General features: G+C 41.6%; 1 protein-coding gene across 3 annotated transcripts in view; it reads left to right on the plus strand.

Annotated features, from left to right (window-relative positions):
- The window catches only part of GFOD1 (Gfo/Idh/MocA-like oxidoreductase domain containing 1), a 111633-nt gene extending 95711 nt beyond the window's left edge, over positions 1-15922 (plus strand). For all 3 annotated transcript variants that reach the window (XM_073332022.1, XM_073332023.1, XM_073332024.1), the window contains one exon: positions 5822-15922. In XM_073332022.1, the coding sequence (XP_073188123.1) occupies positions 5822-6741 (920 nt within the window). In that variant the 3' untranslated portion in view covers positions 6742-15922. The remainder of the gene's footprint in view (positions 1-5821) is intronic.
- Positions 15923-19439: the final 3517 nt, after the last annotated feature.

The raw sequence follows: 19439 nt of genomic DNA on the forward strand, positions 1-19439 counted from the left end.
TTCAGTGACAAGTGCCCATATCTGAATGTAAACTGGTGACCTAGAAGCCAAAGCCTCTTGTGTCATTTTGCCAATCTCCTGAACTACTAGTCCCCTCACCTCAAGGCGAGCAGAACACTTGACTGCACTGCTGCCTGTGATAGCCTGGTGTGGTTACATTGCTTGTCTCTCTCTCTCCAGTTTGACAAGGCACAGGAGCATTGTGGGAGCTACAATACTTAAAACAACCTGGAACTGAAGCACCCATTTCTACTGTTCAGAACCAGCACCTTGTTCACCATTCGGCCAGATTCTGAGCTTAGTTATACAGGTCTGACTCCAGAGTGAAACCACTGGAGTGATGATGGAGATACGCCTGTGGAACTGACAGCAGAATTTGGCCCATTACGTGGAGTGACCCCTTTTAGCAATGCCACACTTTCTGACTTGAAAAGGTTCTCCTTCCACCCCTTCCTGCCCCCCCCCCCACGCGCGGGTGATAGCTCACCTTACCTGATCACTCTCATTACAGTGTGTATGGTAACACCCATTGTTTCATTTTCTCTGTGGATATAAATCTCCCCACTGTATTTTCCACTGAATGCATCCGATGAAGTGAGCTGTAGCTCACGAAAGCTTATGCTCAAATAAATTGGTTAGTCTCTAAGGTGCCACAAGTCCTCCTTTTCTTTTTGCGGATACAGACTAACATGGCTACTACTCTGAAACCAGCCAAAGAGAGAGTCTCTTTGAGCTGGGAGTGGGGGGGCTTTTGAAGATAGGATGATAGAAATGGTGACTGAAGCTCTGCAAACTAACTTATTTTATTACAAAGTGTGAATTCCCCCCACCCCCCTTGAAGGTAATACAGCAATAGGGGGTGAGTAGAGCACTCAGGAATGGGGTCGGATTGAGCGCTCTGGATGGCCACACTTGTGTAAAATTATTATTTTATTTAAGAACTCCAGGACAAGGATAAGAACCTGCAAAAGAGCCAGTCCTTTTGAGATTCACAACATACGTATTGTTTTATATAAATTAGATGTATCTGAATCTGGTGCTTCTCACTGTGGGTAAATATCTTATTATTTTGGCTGAAATAAGCTTGCTATGTTTTCCTTAGCTTTTGTGTCGTTAATGTGGCTCTTGCTATCTGCAACAGTGAGCTGCTCTTGTGAAAGATGTTTGTAGGAAAAGCTGCGCTTAGCTCAGTTAAAGGCAGTGATGAAATGACCAGGAGAATGACCGTTATTCCCCTTGCTAAATTGGCTTCTCAAAAGTATCATGTCCAACAGTGGACATGACTAGACCTTGACCCTAGGCCTGGGCAGCAGGAGGTAAATATTGTATCTAGGTTAATTCCTAAAGAATCCAATTTTGGAACTTGCAGCCAGAAATGCATATGTTTTCTTGAGACTGTCAATATTTAAAGAAGAGTTTCTCCTTCAACCCTGCCTTTTGGTCAGCATGCAGCTGATTCATTCCCACAGCTCAAAGCTAAGGTGCTCATTCCTTAGGAGAAGGAAACCTGGGGGTGGCGGGGAGAGGTGGGTGGATTTTGATCTCCCTGTTTCTTATTCTGTCTGCACCAACATGTCAAAGTGCTCTAAATCAGCTGTTTTGTGCAAACCTTTCATGTTCTCCCTGTTTCAAGAAAACGATTGTAGCAGCTTACTTATAAATGTACAGCTGGGGAGAGAACAGAGCTTTGTATCTCAGAGAGCAGGGATTCTCAAACTGGGGGTCAGGACCCCTCAGGGGGTCACAAGGTTATTACATGGGGTGTCATGAGCTGTCAACCTCCACCACAAACCCCACTTTGCCTCCAACATTTATAATGGTGTTAAATATATAAAAAAGTTTTCTTAATTTATAAATGGGGGAGGGGAGGTCGCACTCAGAGGCTTGCTATGTGAAAGGGATCACCAGTAAAATAGTTTGAGAGCCACTGGCATAGAGTCAAATGCTGAACCGCGTCATCCTGAAAGACCCGTGCTGATGATAATATAAGAGCTATCTGGGCACAAAGCAGAAAGCTGTTCAAATCCCCGACAGGGTAGAGCAGGGATCTCAAACTCAAATCACCACCAAGGCCACATGAGGGCTAGTACATTGGCCCGAGGGCCGCATCACTGAAACCTTTTCATACAACATTACAAAAGTGTAGTCAAAAATGAAAAAAATGAAGAGTAATATAGTATGCTATTAAAAGTCAATGTATTAACTTTTTAAGAACTGTAATGTGAAGAGGGCTTTTAATAAAATATTAACTCCTGTAACTATTCCTTATGTGGTCAGTAACACTGATGATGATCTACACTAACTGTCTATCAACGTAGCTGTAATGGCAGGAACTTTTTAAAGTAACTATTCATACAAAATACATTGCCACTTTTAACAAACATTCTTCCCAACTACTCACAGCAAAGAATTATACATGCTGAACTTCATACCTCATATTGCTCATCTAGTCCATGAGGCCCCGCCCCTTCCCCAAATCCCTGCCCCAGCCCCGCCTCTTCTCTGCCTCCTCCCCTGAGCACGCCATGTCCCCACTCCTCCCCCTCTCTCCTGGAAAGTCCTAAGTGCTGCCAAACAGCTGTTTGGTGTCAGGGAGTGCTGGAAGGTAGGCGGAGGAGTGGGGATGTGGTGCACTGGGGGGGGAGGGGGGGAAGCTTGGCTGCCAGTGGAGTCGGCACCTATGGTGGGCCGCAGGAAATAACTCCTCAGGGCTGTATGCTCTCAAGATTTGTATTTGCGGCTTTTTTAATTAATAAAGAATCCAATTTCAAAAACAGATCAAAATGCTGCAAGAAGAAACTGCAAGATTACCCCCTCCCTTTCTCTCTCTCTCTCGGTTCTGCTCTTCCCTCCATGTGTGGGCCTAACTCCCACTGATTCTAAAGGCAATTCCCCTGTGTCTCAGAGCCCATAGGGTGCTCGATCTTATTTTGTTGTTGTCTGTTTGTTTGTATATTGGTAGCACCAAGAGGTTCCAATCAGGGCTCAGTTGTTGTAGGCACTGTACACACATATTGTAAAGATTGTCCTGGGGCTCCAAAGAATTTACAAATACAGTGCAGTCTTGCCCTCATGTACACACGTGTGCATAGCTGCATATTTTATGTGATCAGTGACGGTGTGGAGGACAGGAAAAAAATGAGCAGCAAGTGTTGGGAGAGGAGGATGAGAATCAAATTGGAACAGGAACTGAACCCAGAGGACTCTCTCTTCCACTGTGTAGATCAGCTCACGATTGAGCCCCTGGGGATTCCTCATTGAGAGATTTGACTGTATCGGGGACCATTTGACCACTCCTATTTTCTTCCAGCGAAGATTTAAAGAAAACTGTGGCAAGCAGAGATAATCCTTATGAAATACTGTCTGTCTAGGAATAATCATTAGAATTTCTTATTATTAGTCTCATGTTCTCACATCACATAATGACACCCTAGGATATAATTGCACCCAACATTTTCTCTGTGTTCATGGCTAATGGTCCAAACTAGGACCCACTGTAAAGCATCCATGTAACAGAAAATGGCCCATTGAAATAATCACCGAGCTGTATCTGAAGCAAATGGTACAGCAAAACATTATCTGTTAAAGGTATATAGGTCAGGAAGATGAATGCAAACACATCCTGCACTGTGGCATCACTGAAGGGATTACACAGGAGCAGGAGAAGACTGACTATAAAGGAGAATTCTTAGACGCCAGTCTGTAGGTAATCTGTAAAGATGAGAAAGGAAATGTAGAAAAGAAAACCATGGCTGTTTGAAAGGGAATCCAGTAAAATATAGCACAATTAGAAAAAGTTTGTGTCTATAGCTATGTCTGCCCTTACAGCAGCATGTCGAGTACATACATTACATGCTCCCCCTAGCATGGGTATAAATAGCAGTGTAGGTGGTGAGGCACTACTTAGGCGAATAGAGTGAAGACACACCAGAACCTTACATGGCTCTCCACTCACCCAAACAGTACCTTCTGCATCCACAGTGGTATTTTGAGCAGCATAGTGTCCCACTGCCAGAGACTTTCCCTGCCACAGAGAAAGACTCCGGCAGTGGGGAAAGGCTCTGGCAGCTCCCTGCCACTGGACCCTTTTCCCACTGCCAGAGCCTTTAACTGATGCATGTAGCTACACAGTCCAGTGAGGACACCGTCTGCTTTTCACTGCAATGTGTGGCTACACGTAACTTACATGCTGTCACCAGTGTAAACAAGGTCTATTTGTCAGTAGCCCTATAAAAGGTGGTGGTGGGGGGAGTTCATTCCCTTCAGGGCCTTTAATCCTGTGGAGATGATTTACCAGTTTTGACTACCTCTTCGGTGGTGACAGCCCAAGCTCCAATTCTGATTGGTCCAACATGTAGCAGACAAAGACTGAATAGGAAGTGTATATAAATTGATTGTCAAGGCCAGATTGTGACCCTTCTTCCTCCCCACTGGTGAGCAGTTAGTTACTTATGTGAGTGGTCCCAGTCTGACCCCAAGGGGTTGTCTGTCTTATCTGAGCACCTCATAAACATTTACGAAAGTATCCTCACAACATCCCTATGAAGGAGGGAAGTACTATACTCCATTTTAGAGACAAGGGACTGAGTCACACAGAGATTAAATGGCTTTCCTGAGATCACACATTTAGTCTGAGCCAAGAACTGAACATGCATCTCCAGAGTCCTTCTCCACAAGACCTTCCTTCCTTCTCTCAGGCTTTTGTGTAGACAAAGGCAGGACATAATGCAGGGCCGGATAGGTGATAGGAGTTCTGCCATTGCTCATCAGACATAAAAATCTATCTGTGCTATTATAAATGGAATTAAGATTTCAAGAACTGTCAGGTCTTTTCACCCTCCTTTCCATGTGAAAAGCCCAGGTACAGCCATAATATATACAACACTTTGAGTCTTTTTTTGTCTGGGAACAGGTGTCACTTGTAACTAATGCTCAAATTGCAATGGTACAAAGTGATTTACCCCGCTGTCATTTTGAATTGCTTTCTGCATGCTAGCAGTTATTGCAGGTCTTTTCGTGTAACTTTACCTTGCCAGCACTGCATTTGTATATGTACAGGAAGAAAGAAGTCATCAAGAAGACCATAATAAAACAACTATTAGATATTAAAGCCTGCATTGCATTCAACACACCCAGGTAGCTTGTTAAAACAGAACCCTCATAAAAAGTTCAATATAACAATGTGCACATATGGGAAATGTGGGAGGACAGATCGTTACAGCTATATGCTTACATGTTTGACCTCTTTTGAGACATCACAGGTCGTCTTTGACATCCTAGATATGTTGCTAATGTCTTGACAAGGGGCTCCCTCAAATATTTTGCACCTCAGCCAGAATGATTCATGATGTTCTGTGGGTAAAATACTATTTCTCACTCCCCCACCCAAAATAATCCAACAATCCAATACACCTCCCTCCCCTACAGAATCCATCAAACAGGAAGGGTGGGGATGGAGAAATGAGTCCCCTCAGAAGAAAATCCCAGGATTTTCAGTGCCCTAGTATGGGCTACTATGGGCATAAGATCTCCTCTACCATGCGCTTCTGCAAATAAGAATGAGGGAAAGCTTGGATTAACGTCTCACTTTTGTACCCCTTTTTCGGCATGAATGAATTTTGAAAACAAGAAGGGGTTCGTTTTCATTGCAGTGCTCAGTCAGCTGATATATCTTATGAATACACTGTGGGATTTTTGTGCATATGGTACCACTGGTTCACAAAATGTTGTCTTCTTTCCAGGACGTCTCTTGTTGGTCTTGATCAATATTTGCCCATTAAAATGAGCTCACTCACTTTTTTTTTTTAAATCTGTTTTGCAGGCATTGGAAAAAATGTCATCTGTGACCGAACAGCAACTCCCCTGGATGCCTTCAGGATGATGTCTGCGGCCCATTACTACCCCAAGCTCATGAGCATCATGGGGAACGTTCTCCGCTTCCTGCCTGCCTTTGTGAAGATGAAGCAGCTGATTCAGGAGGGCTATGTGGGGGAGTTGCTGGTGTGCGAGGTGCAGGTGCACAGCGGAAGTCTGCTGGGCAAGAAGTACAACTGGAGCTGTGATGACCTGATGGGGGGTGGGGGTTTGCACTCGGTCGGTACCTATATCATCGACCTCTTGACCTTCCTCACCAGCCAGAAGGCTGTGAAAGTCCACGGGCTGCTCAAGACCTTTGTGAAACAGACAGACCACATCAAGGGAATACGTCAGATCACCAGTGATGACTTTTGCACGTTTCAAATGGTTCTTGAAGGCGGGGTGTGCTGCACTGTGACCCTCAACTTCAATGTCCCCGGGGAATTCAAACAAGATATTATTATGGTAGGTTCAACTGGACGACTGATTGTAATAGGCACTGATCTGTATGGGCAGAGCAACAGCTCTCCTCAAAGAGAGCTCCTTCTAAAGGACTCTATGCCAGTCAGTAACTCCTTACTGCCTGAGAAGGCCTTCAGTGATATCCCATCCCCATACCTTCAGGGCACTATTAAGATGGTGCAGGCCATCCGGCAAGCATTTGAGGACCAGGATGACAGGAGAACCTGGGATGGGAGGCCCCTCACCATGGCTGCGACTTTCGATGACTGCCTGTATGCCTTGTGCGTAGTGGACACTATTAAAAAGTCAAACCAACTAGGGGAATGGCAGAACATTGCAATCATGACAGAAGAGCCAGAACTGAGCCCTGCATACCTGATCAGTGAAGCCATGCGTAGGAGCAGAATGTCTCTGTACTGTTAGCTTCACTCAGCTCTTAGAAAGGAATGGAAACAACACAGCTCTTAAAGAATAATTCAGACAGCATAAGGATTTGGATATGTAAAAGTTTGACAACATGGGAAATGAAAATTTGATGTTTAAACCGACTAAACTAGTTGGTGTCTCTATACGACGGTGATGGGAGCATTAGAAATGCCTAAGCTAGACAGATGGAAATGAGAATTGTTTAAGGGCTGACATAAATAACTTGTGTTACCTGTTTAGCAGCAGTATTAACTGGCTGGATAGCGAGATATCATGGGAACAGTTGTGTTTACTGTGAAAGTTCAGGAAGATCCTTTTTGACTTACCTGTCCTGCCAGAGGGCTGTGAAGGCTCTGTCATGTCAGAAAGTCTCCTGTGGCATCTGACGTGAAGAGTTCCCACCATGCCAGCTGACAACACCACACTCTACTGCTACGTTACTAACCAGTGCATAGAATAATAAGACTTGTTGTGACCAAGTGTCCCGTGACCTGGACAAATTTGGCAGCTCAATTTTTATAGCTTATTCTGAGGTGTGTGTTTTTTCTTTTTTTGTTTTTGTTGTTAACGCAATTAAGTAGGGAACATTGTGGCTTTTGTAAACAAGTCAGTCTCCAACAGCAGCTCATATAAGTGTGGGGGATGGGGAAAGCATTCTACAAGTTCATGTTAAGCTTCAGTGTTAGATGTAAAGATGTGCTCATAAAAACGGGTTGTGCAAAACCTTCATCAGCAACATCCAGGCCACGTGACACTCTTCTGATTTGGGATTTGTTACACCACCAAAACTTGGGCCAGGTTTACAGACTTTCCTGTGAGCGTGGGATTGAGTTCTCAGTGAGCCGGGCTTGAATTATGGTGGAGAATATACAAAACTAAGTGGGCTTCTACCCAAGAGCTATGTTTTGAGTTTTTGTGTTCTTTTAAATGTATGTGAACCTCAACCTAGAAGAAAAAATCTGCACCAGCCACCAAGTTCCACATTGCTCAGCCCACAAGCTTTCAACTTCTGATGATGGAGGGTCTGAATGAAAAACCACAACGAATGAGAAAAATTCTTATAGATTTGCAGGGAAAAAAGTAAAAATCTCCTTACCTGCCTAAAGTCAGCAGCCACAGGTACTGTCCTGACTGTTCCCTTTGTCACCAACGCAGGAACAGACAAGTGGTCTCTTGTTTAGTTATTCTCTTTGTCTTTAATGTATTAGGCCCTGCTCTTGCAAACAATTTATGCAGATGCTTGTAAACTGTCCTGGTAAGCTCTGTGGCACTCCCCTTATGCATTAAGCTACTCATGTGTTCATGAGTTTGCAGCATCGGGGCTTCAGCTTGAAAAATAACACAACAAAATGTAATCCCCAAAAGAATACAAAGCAAAATTACATTTGTTTTAAACTGTAGCAAAACCACTTGTTTTGGTTAATCTGATGGGGGACAAACTCTTACGAGATTTATGTTTGCTATAAGGATTGAAAAAGAAATTTTGAACCTTTTTTCTCAGGGATGCCAGGTCAGTATACTAATTGATTGTTTAGATTTTAAAAATTATGACTCTTTAAATTAAAAAAAAATGTTTACAGCTCTGTCATCTTTATGAATGCTTAAAGCTCCCTTAGGAATCCTGCTACTGACCCCTACCTTATTACCTTGTTCTCTTGACTGCCATAGTCTAGGCTTTAGTGCTGCATTCACTGAACTGGGAGAGCAATGTTAAGTACAAATTTTATTTGAAAAAATATGTAAAATCCTAGATATTTGTGAACTTTCATGACTTCTTCCCTGAGATCTATAAATAGCATGAATGATGGAGGAAAAAGGTCACAAAATTTGTTTAAAATAATATTGTGAAATGAATCAGTCGATTTGGATGATTACTGTTTGACCAGCTCTAGCAATTGTATCTGTTGTTTACTGCTTCTGCTATGGCCTTGGGCAAGGATGCAGGGCTTCTCCTGCTAGGATCTCAAGTTTGTATTTTTTTTTTCCAGTTGTTTAAAATTATTCCTTGGAAAATAGTTGTCAGCTAAGCAATTAAGCAAATAGGAAATAACCAGAATTATAACCATCGTTGCATACAACACTATTCCTTTATTTAAATAAACCTGCTATCTCACACACCCACCCCCACCCACCCACCACAGAGGGACAGTCAGATCAAAAACGAAATCTCTCTTAGCAAAAGAATGATATTAATCAGAGAGGGTCAAGAGACATATATTGATTTTTTTTTTTTAATGCAGTATGGTATAATCTCCTTACTGAGGACAAAGGTAGAGTCATGGATGCAGGATAATGTGGATGACTAAGGGACAGAAAAATCAATGGCAGGGAGCTAGATATGATAAACCAAGTCCGATAAAAGAAAACACCATCCCAAACTATAGCCAAAAAACCTGAATTAAATCTAAACCAAAATATTTTTTAGTTTCTCTTCATTTATTATTTGCATTGTGATAGGGTTACAGAGCTCCAGTCATGGACCAGGACCCCATTGTGCCAGGTGGTGCACAAAATTTAATATCTTGGCCGTCTATATTTTTAACGTTTGTGCCTCTCTGCAGTTTTATGGTTCTGGCTGAAGCATAAGTGCTAGAATCCTGGGCCTTGTTCCTGCAGTGAGCTCCATGCAGGCAGAATGCGGAGTCCTATTGAATTCAATCTTTCTGTCCCTGAGCTGAAAGCTTTCAGGTGGTGTGCGTCACCCTTCCTCTCCTTAGCCTTATTGGTTCAGATACTGCAATTTGCAGAGTTTAACTCTAACTGGGGTGGCAACTGGTGACTGCTTGCAGTCAGGATTGAATGAAGTTTTCATTCTTTCCAGGATGTAAAGTGAGATGCAATACTGCTGTCTGGGCAAGGATTTGGTAGCATCAGATGTAAATATATTAAACTGCCATCTGAATGAAAGGAACAAGTGACTAGTTTATTTGTAGAATGTGTCATAATATTCCAATAAAATTATGACTTACTCTATAATAGGGCTATTTAGATTTGCGGTATCAAACCCTCATTATTTTTTGGGACAGTTTGAAGTACCTTAAGCTGAATGCTGCAACTGGCCCCTGGAGTTCACATCACATTTAAGAATTTGGCCAACGGTTAAAAAAGGTTTACAGTATTTAATTTAAGAGAGTCCCTGGTACTTTACCAATGTATTTGGAATAGCACTTTTAATGCTACTCTTTCTCTAGTGCCATAAGATTTGAGCTCCTGCTAGAATTGGTGCAGACCCATTTATTCAAATCCAGGCTACTATTTAATGTACAATAGCCCAGAAGTAACCTTGTGCACTTGCTAAATCAAAGATAGTCTTGTTTTCTAGGGCTGCTGCTGTTGGAGAGGCTCTTTCCTTTGCCATTCGTTACTTGTGTACATGTGATATTAAAAATTGTGATCTGCCGCAAAAGAGGCAGAGAGCCAAAGCAATCCTCATTAAGAGGCAAGTTATGCCTTGCAGTGAATTCAGTAGAAAGACTCCCATTGACTCCATGTGGAATTGAATTTTTCATCAAGTGAACTGTTTACCTCCAGGTAAATGGAGGGCAGCCCCTCCTCATGTCCCTGTGTAGCATCAAGGCACAATTTCAGTCCTTCCATGTGCCCCATAAGTTTCAAGATACCCCAGGTGGGTGAGAAGGTGGGTCCATGGCCCTGTATACACCAGCTAGCAGAATAAGCTGGCCATGCAAGTGAAGTATATCTCCTGGACGTGTGTAACGGGTGCACTCCACTTGTGTGTCAGGGAGCTCAGGAAGGAGTCATGTTTTTCCAAGGGCAAAATTCCTCTGAGAACTCCCCCTGGAGCTGTGCCCCAATGCAGGGCTCAGTTAAACCCTAAACAATATTAGCAACCTCAAGCTTTGGGCTTTCCCTTATCTCATATCCTGCACATGGCTGGATTAGTAGCATTCAACCTATATAGTTAGAAAATACCTATGTATAGATAATACGTTCTTACCCAGGATCCCTATACGGCATAGAGTCAGTGCATGCATAGACAAGCTCAGACTCAGCATGAGTTTCAGCAGAACCTTTGGATGAAAGCATGAGAAATTCCTGTCTAGCTGGCTTAGGGCAATCAGAGGCACTTTCCACTTTGTACTGAATTTCTTTTTCTTTTTCTCATCTCCTCAATAGCTTTTGAATTACAGTGACCACAGAAGAGAAGGGGTATCCCTATCTCTGCTCCACATTGTCCTGGCATATAAACTATTCAATTCTGGCATTAACCCGTTTATTTTTATGTCCTTACAACTATAGCAAAAACCCTTTTACAACTAAAAATGACTGTTCTGACAAAAATTAACATTATTCTTAGTTGATTTTTTTTCACAACAAAAGACAAACTTAGCATCCAATGAAGTGAGCTGTAACTCACGAAAGCTTATGCTCAAACAAATTTGTTAGTCTCTAAGGTGCCACAAGTCCTCCTTTTCTTTTAGCATCTCCATTGCGTCTTTGCAGAGATCCATAGATTACTACTGACAGCAATGCTTGTCACTGGAAGTTTTTAGCCCTGGACTTCTATATGTTGTTGTAAGTATAATACACTGAGTGTAATCTGTTTACTGTTCATTTCTGTACCTATAAGAGTTTAAAAGCATCTAGCAGACCTTGGGCTTTGTGCAGCTATTTAATGCATTGTCTTAACACTCTTACCTCCTTGATGGGCAAGAGATATGCCTTAAATAGCTGAAAAGCTCAACACTGCACTGTTTGACCTCTAAAGATGGCTTTTTGGGTATTTAGGACTAGCTGTGAGATGGCAGGATTATGCAGAATAGCAGGTTTTCTTGTTCTTGTTAAAATTGGAAGCAAAGTCTGTAAACTTTGTAGATGAAGTATGAATGAATAATCTTTAGTCCCGTTCACTTAAAATTCTCTCCTTGCTGTGGATTTCTTAACCTACAAGGTATATTCCATTAAATAACAATGATGTCCAAAAACACCCACCCCAAAATCCCCACGTCCTTCCTGCATGAAAGGAGGAATTTTAAATAGATAGGACTGTACATAGGGCTGCATTCATGAACCCATCCATAACTGAACTGTCTCTGTCTCTTTCTTGCTGCTGCTCTGATGCCAAGCATTTGAAACACAGAATGACCAGGATTGTGCTAACAAGGAACCTGAATTATCTCTTCTTTTGAAGAGGATGTTGCCTCTAAATCAAAATAGTCATCATGGCCAGATCAGCACTGAATTAGTTTTAATTGGGCCAGATTCAGTCCTGGTATAAACAGGTACAATTCTATAGATTTGTATTGTCAGAGTCTGAATTTGGCCCAGTGTGTTTCACTCATATATTGCCATTGTTCTATATAGGAACTCTGGTTGATTACATGGATTTAGCTATAGATAATCCAGGTTCTCCACTTCTGATGCTGCAGTGCTAGCTATCATCTTTAGAAGCACTAAAATAAGGATTAACACGTTTACTATATGGTTTATATGGTTTTACAGTCCTTCCCACAGCCTTCTTTCTTTTTAACCATCAATCAGGCCCACTGATATGCACCTTCTTTCTCATCCCACTGCAGGCCCTCAAGACAGGTATATGTTGAGAAAGGTATCTTTTGCTTCCTCATCAGTTTTGCTCTCACTCTGTGTAACACAGGGTAGGTCAGGTGGCTAATTGCTGATTTGAAGCTAATCCCAAAGCAAAAAATTGCATGAGTAAAAATCCACTGAGTTCGAATAAATTACATTCCCATTGCCCAGCTAGGACAGACAGTAGCTCCCTGCTATGCCTGGTTCATGAATGGTGCCCATTGCTTCTCTCTGTACTGTCTTGTTGGGTTTTTTAAATCTTAAAAGCAAAAGTATCTTCAGTTTGTTGCTATATCATTATTAAATATATTTATTTTGTTTTTCAAACACAAATGCAAAGTGTGCGTGTGTATATATATAAAAGTCAGTGCATGGACATATGTACAGTAGATATTTTAAAGAGCTATTTATCAAGCAAAAATAAGTGTTATAAAGTAAACAGAGTCTATATTTTATATATAATGTAGATAGCAAAAAAATAGCGTTTAAATTATAGTAGGACTTTTTTTTTTAAAGAAATGGACAGTTTGACGGTTCTAGCATTTTAACAGCCAAACTACTTTGTAAGGAAGCTGCCTACTGTGTTTCTCAGTTGCCACAATATCTGTCTCTTCTCCTGGAAGGTAATGTGCATTGTTAATTTTATATTGCTTTGGAAATGTAGTTAGTTATACTCAGCCAACTGGTATATGCTGCTTAAAACATGGTTTCTGGCTGTTCTGCATATTTGCATTGGTGGAATAAAAGGATCCTAAATGGCAAATAAAATCATAAAAGGAGATGATTCCAGCTGTCAGCCATTTTTCCCCCGTCCTCTTGTGTTTTGTGCAGTGAAACAGCATCAGTTATTTCTGCCTTCTGGTGTGATTGTTAAGTTCAGCACGTCTGAGCGAAATACACAAGATTGGTGCTTGAGGTGATTGTGGGGTAAGGGAAGGGAGCAGTAGATATTAGAAGGTTTAACTTTGTAGCAAGTTTTTGAACTGACTCCTTCTGGAATGATTTAACCTGCAGAAATGTTCTTGTGTTTGCAGAAAGACACTTTAGGACGGGGTAGCAATTTAAACACCCTGGTAGTCCTATCCCATGTCTGGATGTATAGCCCCTGTCCAAGGTCTGCTAGAAAACAGGTTTCCTCTCTCTCTCTCTCTCTCTTACAAAGGAAAGAACCACATTTGCACAATCCACAGGGATTTGCAAGGTACTAGTGTTCAGCAAGCAGTGAGGAATTTGTAACTTTACAAGACCCATTGTGTTTTTCTCTTCAAGGAACAGGGTATTTTTCATAGATTCCAAGTCCAAAAGGGACCATTGTGATCATCTAGTCTGACCTCCTTTTAACACAGACCACAGAACTTCCCCAAAATGATTCCCAGAGCAGATCTTCTAGAAAAAACATCCAATCTTGGTTTAAAAATTGCTAGTGATGGAGAATCCACCACAACTCTTGGTAAATTGTTCCAATGGTTAATTACCCTCACTGTTAAAAATGTACACCTTCTTTCCAGTCTGAATTGGTCTAGCTTCAACTTCCAGCCACTGGATCATGTTTTACCTTTCTCTGCTAGATTGAAGAGCTCATTATCAATGTTTTGTTCCCCCTGTAGGTACTTATTGACTGTGATCAAGTCATCCCTTAAACTTCTCTTTGTTAAGATAAATAGATTGAGCTCTTTGAGTCTGTCCCTATAAGTCATGTTTTCTATTCCTTTAATCATTCTCGTGGCCCTTCTCTGAACCCTCTCTAGTTTATCAATATCCCTCTTGACTTCTTTCAGTTTGCAAATGTATTCTTTACATTTTCTTTGCTTTGACAGTAAAGCACACCAAAAAGGTGTTAAAACTCTGCTCTGTCAGACCTGGCCCACTTCTCAACCATAAATACAGTGCAGTTATTCTGATGCACTTTTAAATCCATTGCAGTGTGGAAACTCATTAATGATAACATCACCATGTGTGGCCAGATTTGTACTGGTATTTAGGCACCTGAAGAAGCGGATAGGATCCTGAAATGCCTAGGCAACTTTGAAAATCCCACTAGATGCCTATCTGCTTGCTGAGGCACCTAAATACCTTTACAAATCTGGCTTACTGAGTCTTTCATCTTAAAGGGTCTCAAAGTGCTATGTACTGTATATAAACTGTGTGTGTGTGTGTGTGTGTGTGTGAGGGCAATCACTTCATTCATCAAAGTACAGCCACCCCAGGGGGAGGCTAGGGTGAACCACAACCAGTGAACACCTTTAAAATGTGTGAAAACCTACCTACACCAGTCGCATTTATAAATATCACATTATCACATTAGCTAATACATTTTTTAAAAACCACCTTTTTCTCCTAGTCTAAACAGAGCAAAGGTGCAAAGCAGTGTAAAATCAATATCTTTTGAATGTTCTGTTTTAAATATTGTTTGCCACATGTAGGCCAAAATATCACTACACTGGTCAGCCAGCCTTGCAGAATGTTTCCTCCCTCAGAAATTGCACAAGGCTGAAATTTACATCTCATTCCTTCCCAACAATTTCACATAAACCTGAGACCTACTTTTATTTCTGCGGTAAAAACTAATTAATCCTTGTACAACTGTGCCCTGGGGGAAATTAGCATGAAAACAAGTGCCAAAGATACAGTGGGATGATTAGTGTAAGCATACAATATATAATTATACAGGTGCGTCTGAATACAACCGTAAATCTAAACAAAATTCCATACTAATGAAGCTTTTTAAATACTAAGGCCAGCATGTTCAAAGTTGGGTTGGTAAAGTTTGACATCTAAATCCGTATTTAGGAACCTGCTTTACAAAGACTTTTCAGTGAAATCAGTGGGAGCTGCCAATGCTCATCACCTTTGAAAATTAGGCTGCTTATTCAGGTGCCTAACTTCAGGCAGTTAAGTCTGAAAGCTTTAACCTGTACTCACGCTATCCAGCCAGGGTATCAAAAACAACCAACCAAATTTGAAACTAATGTTTAACTTTTTAGAATAATTAACTTCCTGCTGACACTCCAGTAAGTGTTCTCCAGCACTAGGAGGAAGATGATTGAAAAGATGTATGTGTGCAGAAGAAAATCAAGAACGGGATAAAATGTAAATTCACAGAAAACACTGATAAATATCCCTTGCTGAACAATTTTTAAACTGGGCCGAAGTGTGGAAGCAATGCATCGGCTGTAGCGTGTTGTGTAGTATAAAGCAAGTTCAGCGGATGATATTATTTAAAGTCCTCCCAAATGATTTATTTCTCAAGAAAATAAAGGAAAAAACTCCACAAGCACAGGGGTACAGTGTGACTGGAGATTTGCGTCCATAGTGTATATCTTATTATATGAGAGTGCAAATGTTAAATCAGAGCAGCAGTCATTCAGAACACTTTATAATTTCCTGCTTAGCTCTGCCAGGACTTGCTCTTGTGATTTATAACATCCTTGTTATTCACTGTTGTCCATCATTAGTTTTATATTTATTGTAGATAAGAAAGCAGAAGTATAGTTTGCATGTTAGTGGCTAATCTCCTTCAGTGCAATGTCAGTTTTCTTATATTAAGCTGCTTTTTTTCTATGAATATGTCTGTCTGCTTTCCCCAGTCTTTCCCCCTAAAACCAATAATATTGTATGTTCAGATTTCGGAGGGTTTTTTTTAAAAATGGGGGTGGGGGGGGGATCTTGAGCTGCCACATACCTTCAGAGAACTAGGAACCTGTTGTACATAGGTTTAAGGCACATATATGCTACCCAGTCAGCTCATTTAGCACTTATTTGAGCTCACTCCAGAAACAACTAACTTCTTATCTAAGCAAAAAAGAATAAAATAATGTTGCCCCTTTGGCCCAAGTATGTAGCCAATATTCAGGGTCTTGCAGGGCTATTTCCAGGTATATTCTTTGTTTAAACTTGTTACTTTACAAAAAGTGCATATAAAGTCTTGTTTCTCTGAACTCAGTAGAAACAACAAGAGGCAATTCCCTTGCTCAGAACCCCCCAAGTCTGCCACTTCAGTGAGCTCTATGCCCAAGAAGCCCTGTGCTTTGTCTTCCTCCCAGAGTCGCACAACACTTCCTGGCTTTCTGCTGTTTCTGACACCTACAGTCTACAACCAATTTCCTAACTCCCTGTGTTTGCAACCAGGAAAATCTGTTAATCTCTCTGGGCTCACTCTGGCGTGCCAGGGGACCTGTTGTCTTGGGTCATCACCATGACTGTAGCTTTTTTACTACATGAAGGGGCTTGGTTGCTCCATTTGTCAAGCCTGAAAGAGTGCTTGGCACACCCACTGGCTTTCCGGGGTCTGTGATTCTTTGGATTCAAGACCAACTTGATGGCAGCCATGTGCCCCTTTCAGCATAATATTTTGCATTTATCTGGAACCTTCCACATGAGGATCTTAAACCTCTTTGTAAATGTCAATGATTTAATTCTCACAACATCCTTTGAGAGAAGTAAGTATTATCCTCATTTGACAGGTGAAGAAACTGAAATGTTAAATGGCTTGTCCAAGGTCACACATCAGGGGCTTGTCTTCATGGCAAAGTTCACAAGTGTTGCATCTAACTTGACTCCTGTCCACACACAAAACCCCTTAAACTGAATGTAGTAATGCTTTGAACTCAGGGGCCAAAAGCTAAAGCTTGAGTTAGCACAACTCATTAGCTCCTAACAGACTCTCTGCAATGTGGATGCAGGCTAGTGCCACTCGTGTGTTGCCAGTTCTCCAGTGCCTTCTCACAATCCCCCTGCGTGCCCAGAAAGGAGAGTCAAGTTCTCCCGTAATTCATGGGGAAAGAATGCATAGAGTAACTCAACATACTGCAGTGCAAAGAACCCTTGGACATGTCCCCAGAAGTCTCAGTGCCACACATGAGTGAGTGCAGCACCAGTGCTGATATAGCCACTTGAGTGTTATTTCACAGTGTGACTTCTCTCATCGGAGCAAGGCTAACTAAAGAGATGTAATCTAAGGCCTGGACTACACTACACAGGTTGACGTAAGTTGCCTTGCGACAACCTACTTCTGGAAGTGTCTTCACTTAAATTTGGCTCCCGATGAGGTAAGTGCCTCTCTCTATGCCGATTTCGTGACACCACCTCCCCGAGTGGCGCAGAGTCAAGGTTGATGTAATTAGTGTCAGTGTGGACACTGTGTTGCTTATGTCAACTGTTACTGGCCTTCAGAAGCCGTCCCACCACACTGACAGTACTATCGACACAAGCGCTCCTGGTGAGGATGTGCACCTTCCACACAAGCAGGCAAGTGTGCGTGCACACAAGCGGTTTTATAACTGTGGTGGCTGTACGCTGACATAAGGTAGGTCAACATAATTTTGTAGTGTAGACATGGCCTAAGTGTAGATAACTCCAGGTATGTGTTCACTGCAGTTACCTCAAGTCTGCGGACTTAACACAAATCTCTTGCCTTCTGTTGCCTTCTGCTTCAGCCACAAAGACTATCCTCCTTTTTAATACAGTGTTGTTGTTAATTCCGCTAGTGTTTAAAGATTAAATATAAATATTTTAAATATGCTAGTGACTCTTTTATTGAGTACATACAACAGCTAACAAAAAGCTGCAAGGATTCCAGAACCAATGTGCTGAGTTCAGTGATGCTGGTATTAACAGATTGTATAAAATACTGTGTTTGTGATGAGATGCTTGGATCTCAGTCCCAGTGCTTGAAAGCTCATCTGCTGAGATGTTCTGGCATCTTTTTTTTTGTTTAAAATGGCCTCTTTTTACATCCATTTCTCTTAAGACTTCTGTTTGTGGTTTCACAACTGCAAAATCAGTGCTCCAGTTGATCTTGCTGCAGTAGTAATGGAAGCCAGGCCCCTTCTAACCGTACCAATTGTTAGGTAGGACTAACTGCCGTTGTCTGGCCGCTGGTGGGCTAGCCTACTGGAGAAAGGGAGGAAACAGGCTGGCCAACAGACCCAGGGGTTGAGCCATCAAGGATTGAAGAAAGCAGTTGACAAACAGTGTATTAAAATACTGAGCACTTAAACATGAATGACTCTTCACACAGTGCTCCCATGAGATGGGAATAATCATACTTGCCTATTTTGCAGATGGCAAAGCTGAGGCAGAAAAGTTATTTATCTTGTCTGAGGCCATCGGGAAAGTCAGTATGATCGCTTGGTTTAGAATTCCTAAATTCCTCGAGTCTCCTGCTCAAATGATTAGACTTCATCTCTACCAGTGATTCAGTCATCGGTGAGACACACACACGTGGCCTATATTGGCTGAAATTTCACAGGCAGGCACAGCTGCGCTGTCAGTAATACTAGTGCGAAGACCATTTATGACATATTAAATTTAGGGCCTGGATCAGACCCTATGTTATGTGTTAAAAGCCAAATTCAAGAAGAATGATTCCGAATTGTTCTTTCTTGCAGTTTATCATTATGAAATGTACATGCAACTTTAATGTCTTTCATTTTAAACTAGCTACAAGCTCAACTGGTCTGTGTTTTTATGTAATAGGATGTTTCCCTGAAATGAGTCCTATTGTGTCACCCATGGGAGTAAGAGATTCACAATCTGGCCCACAATGAAAGGCTCAACAAACAAAGAAACCAGTCTCTTACTAATAAATTGCATTCATGTTGTACTTCTCATCATGGGATCTCAATTGCTGCTGGCTATATATTATCCTTATTTTAGACATTGGACAATGAAGGACAGGGAGGTTAACTGTCTCACCCAAGGTCATGCAGCAAGTCAGTGACAGCTGGGAACAGAAGCCTGGTCTAATTTCCACTCCCTTTACTCATGCTCCCTAATCTAATCATAATGAAATATAATTAATAGAACACATAGTTATAATACATAATCCATTTCTAATATGCTGTGGCATATGAACACTAGCATGTGAGGAGTGCCTGGGCATGGTTTTTGTACCATTTTAATCATATCAGTTTGGAAAAGAGCTTAAAGATGGTAGCTCTACTGACACAATCACCTTTATAGACCTGTCTGATTTGCATAATTGTGCCCACGCCAAGGCATTGCACCCAATTAACTGTATCCACTTCTAAACCAATATAGTTAAATTGGTACAAAAACAAGGCGTAGATCAGCTCTTACTTAAAGGAATAATCAGTATGAACAACTCCAGCTCAGTTACCAAAACCAAGAAGTCCCATAGGCTG

Source organism: Lepidochelys kempii, chromosome 2 (assembly GCF_965140265.1).
Source record: "Lepidochelys kempii isolate rLepKem1 chromosome 2, rLepKem1.hap2, whole genome shotgun sequence".
In the NCBI taxonomy this organism is placed as follows: Eukaryota; Metazoa; Chordata; order Testudines; family Cheloniidae; genus Lepidochelys; species Lepidochelys kempii.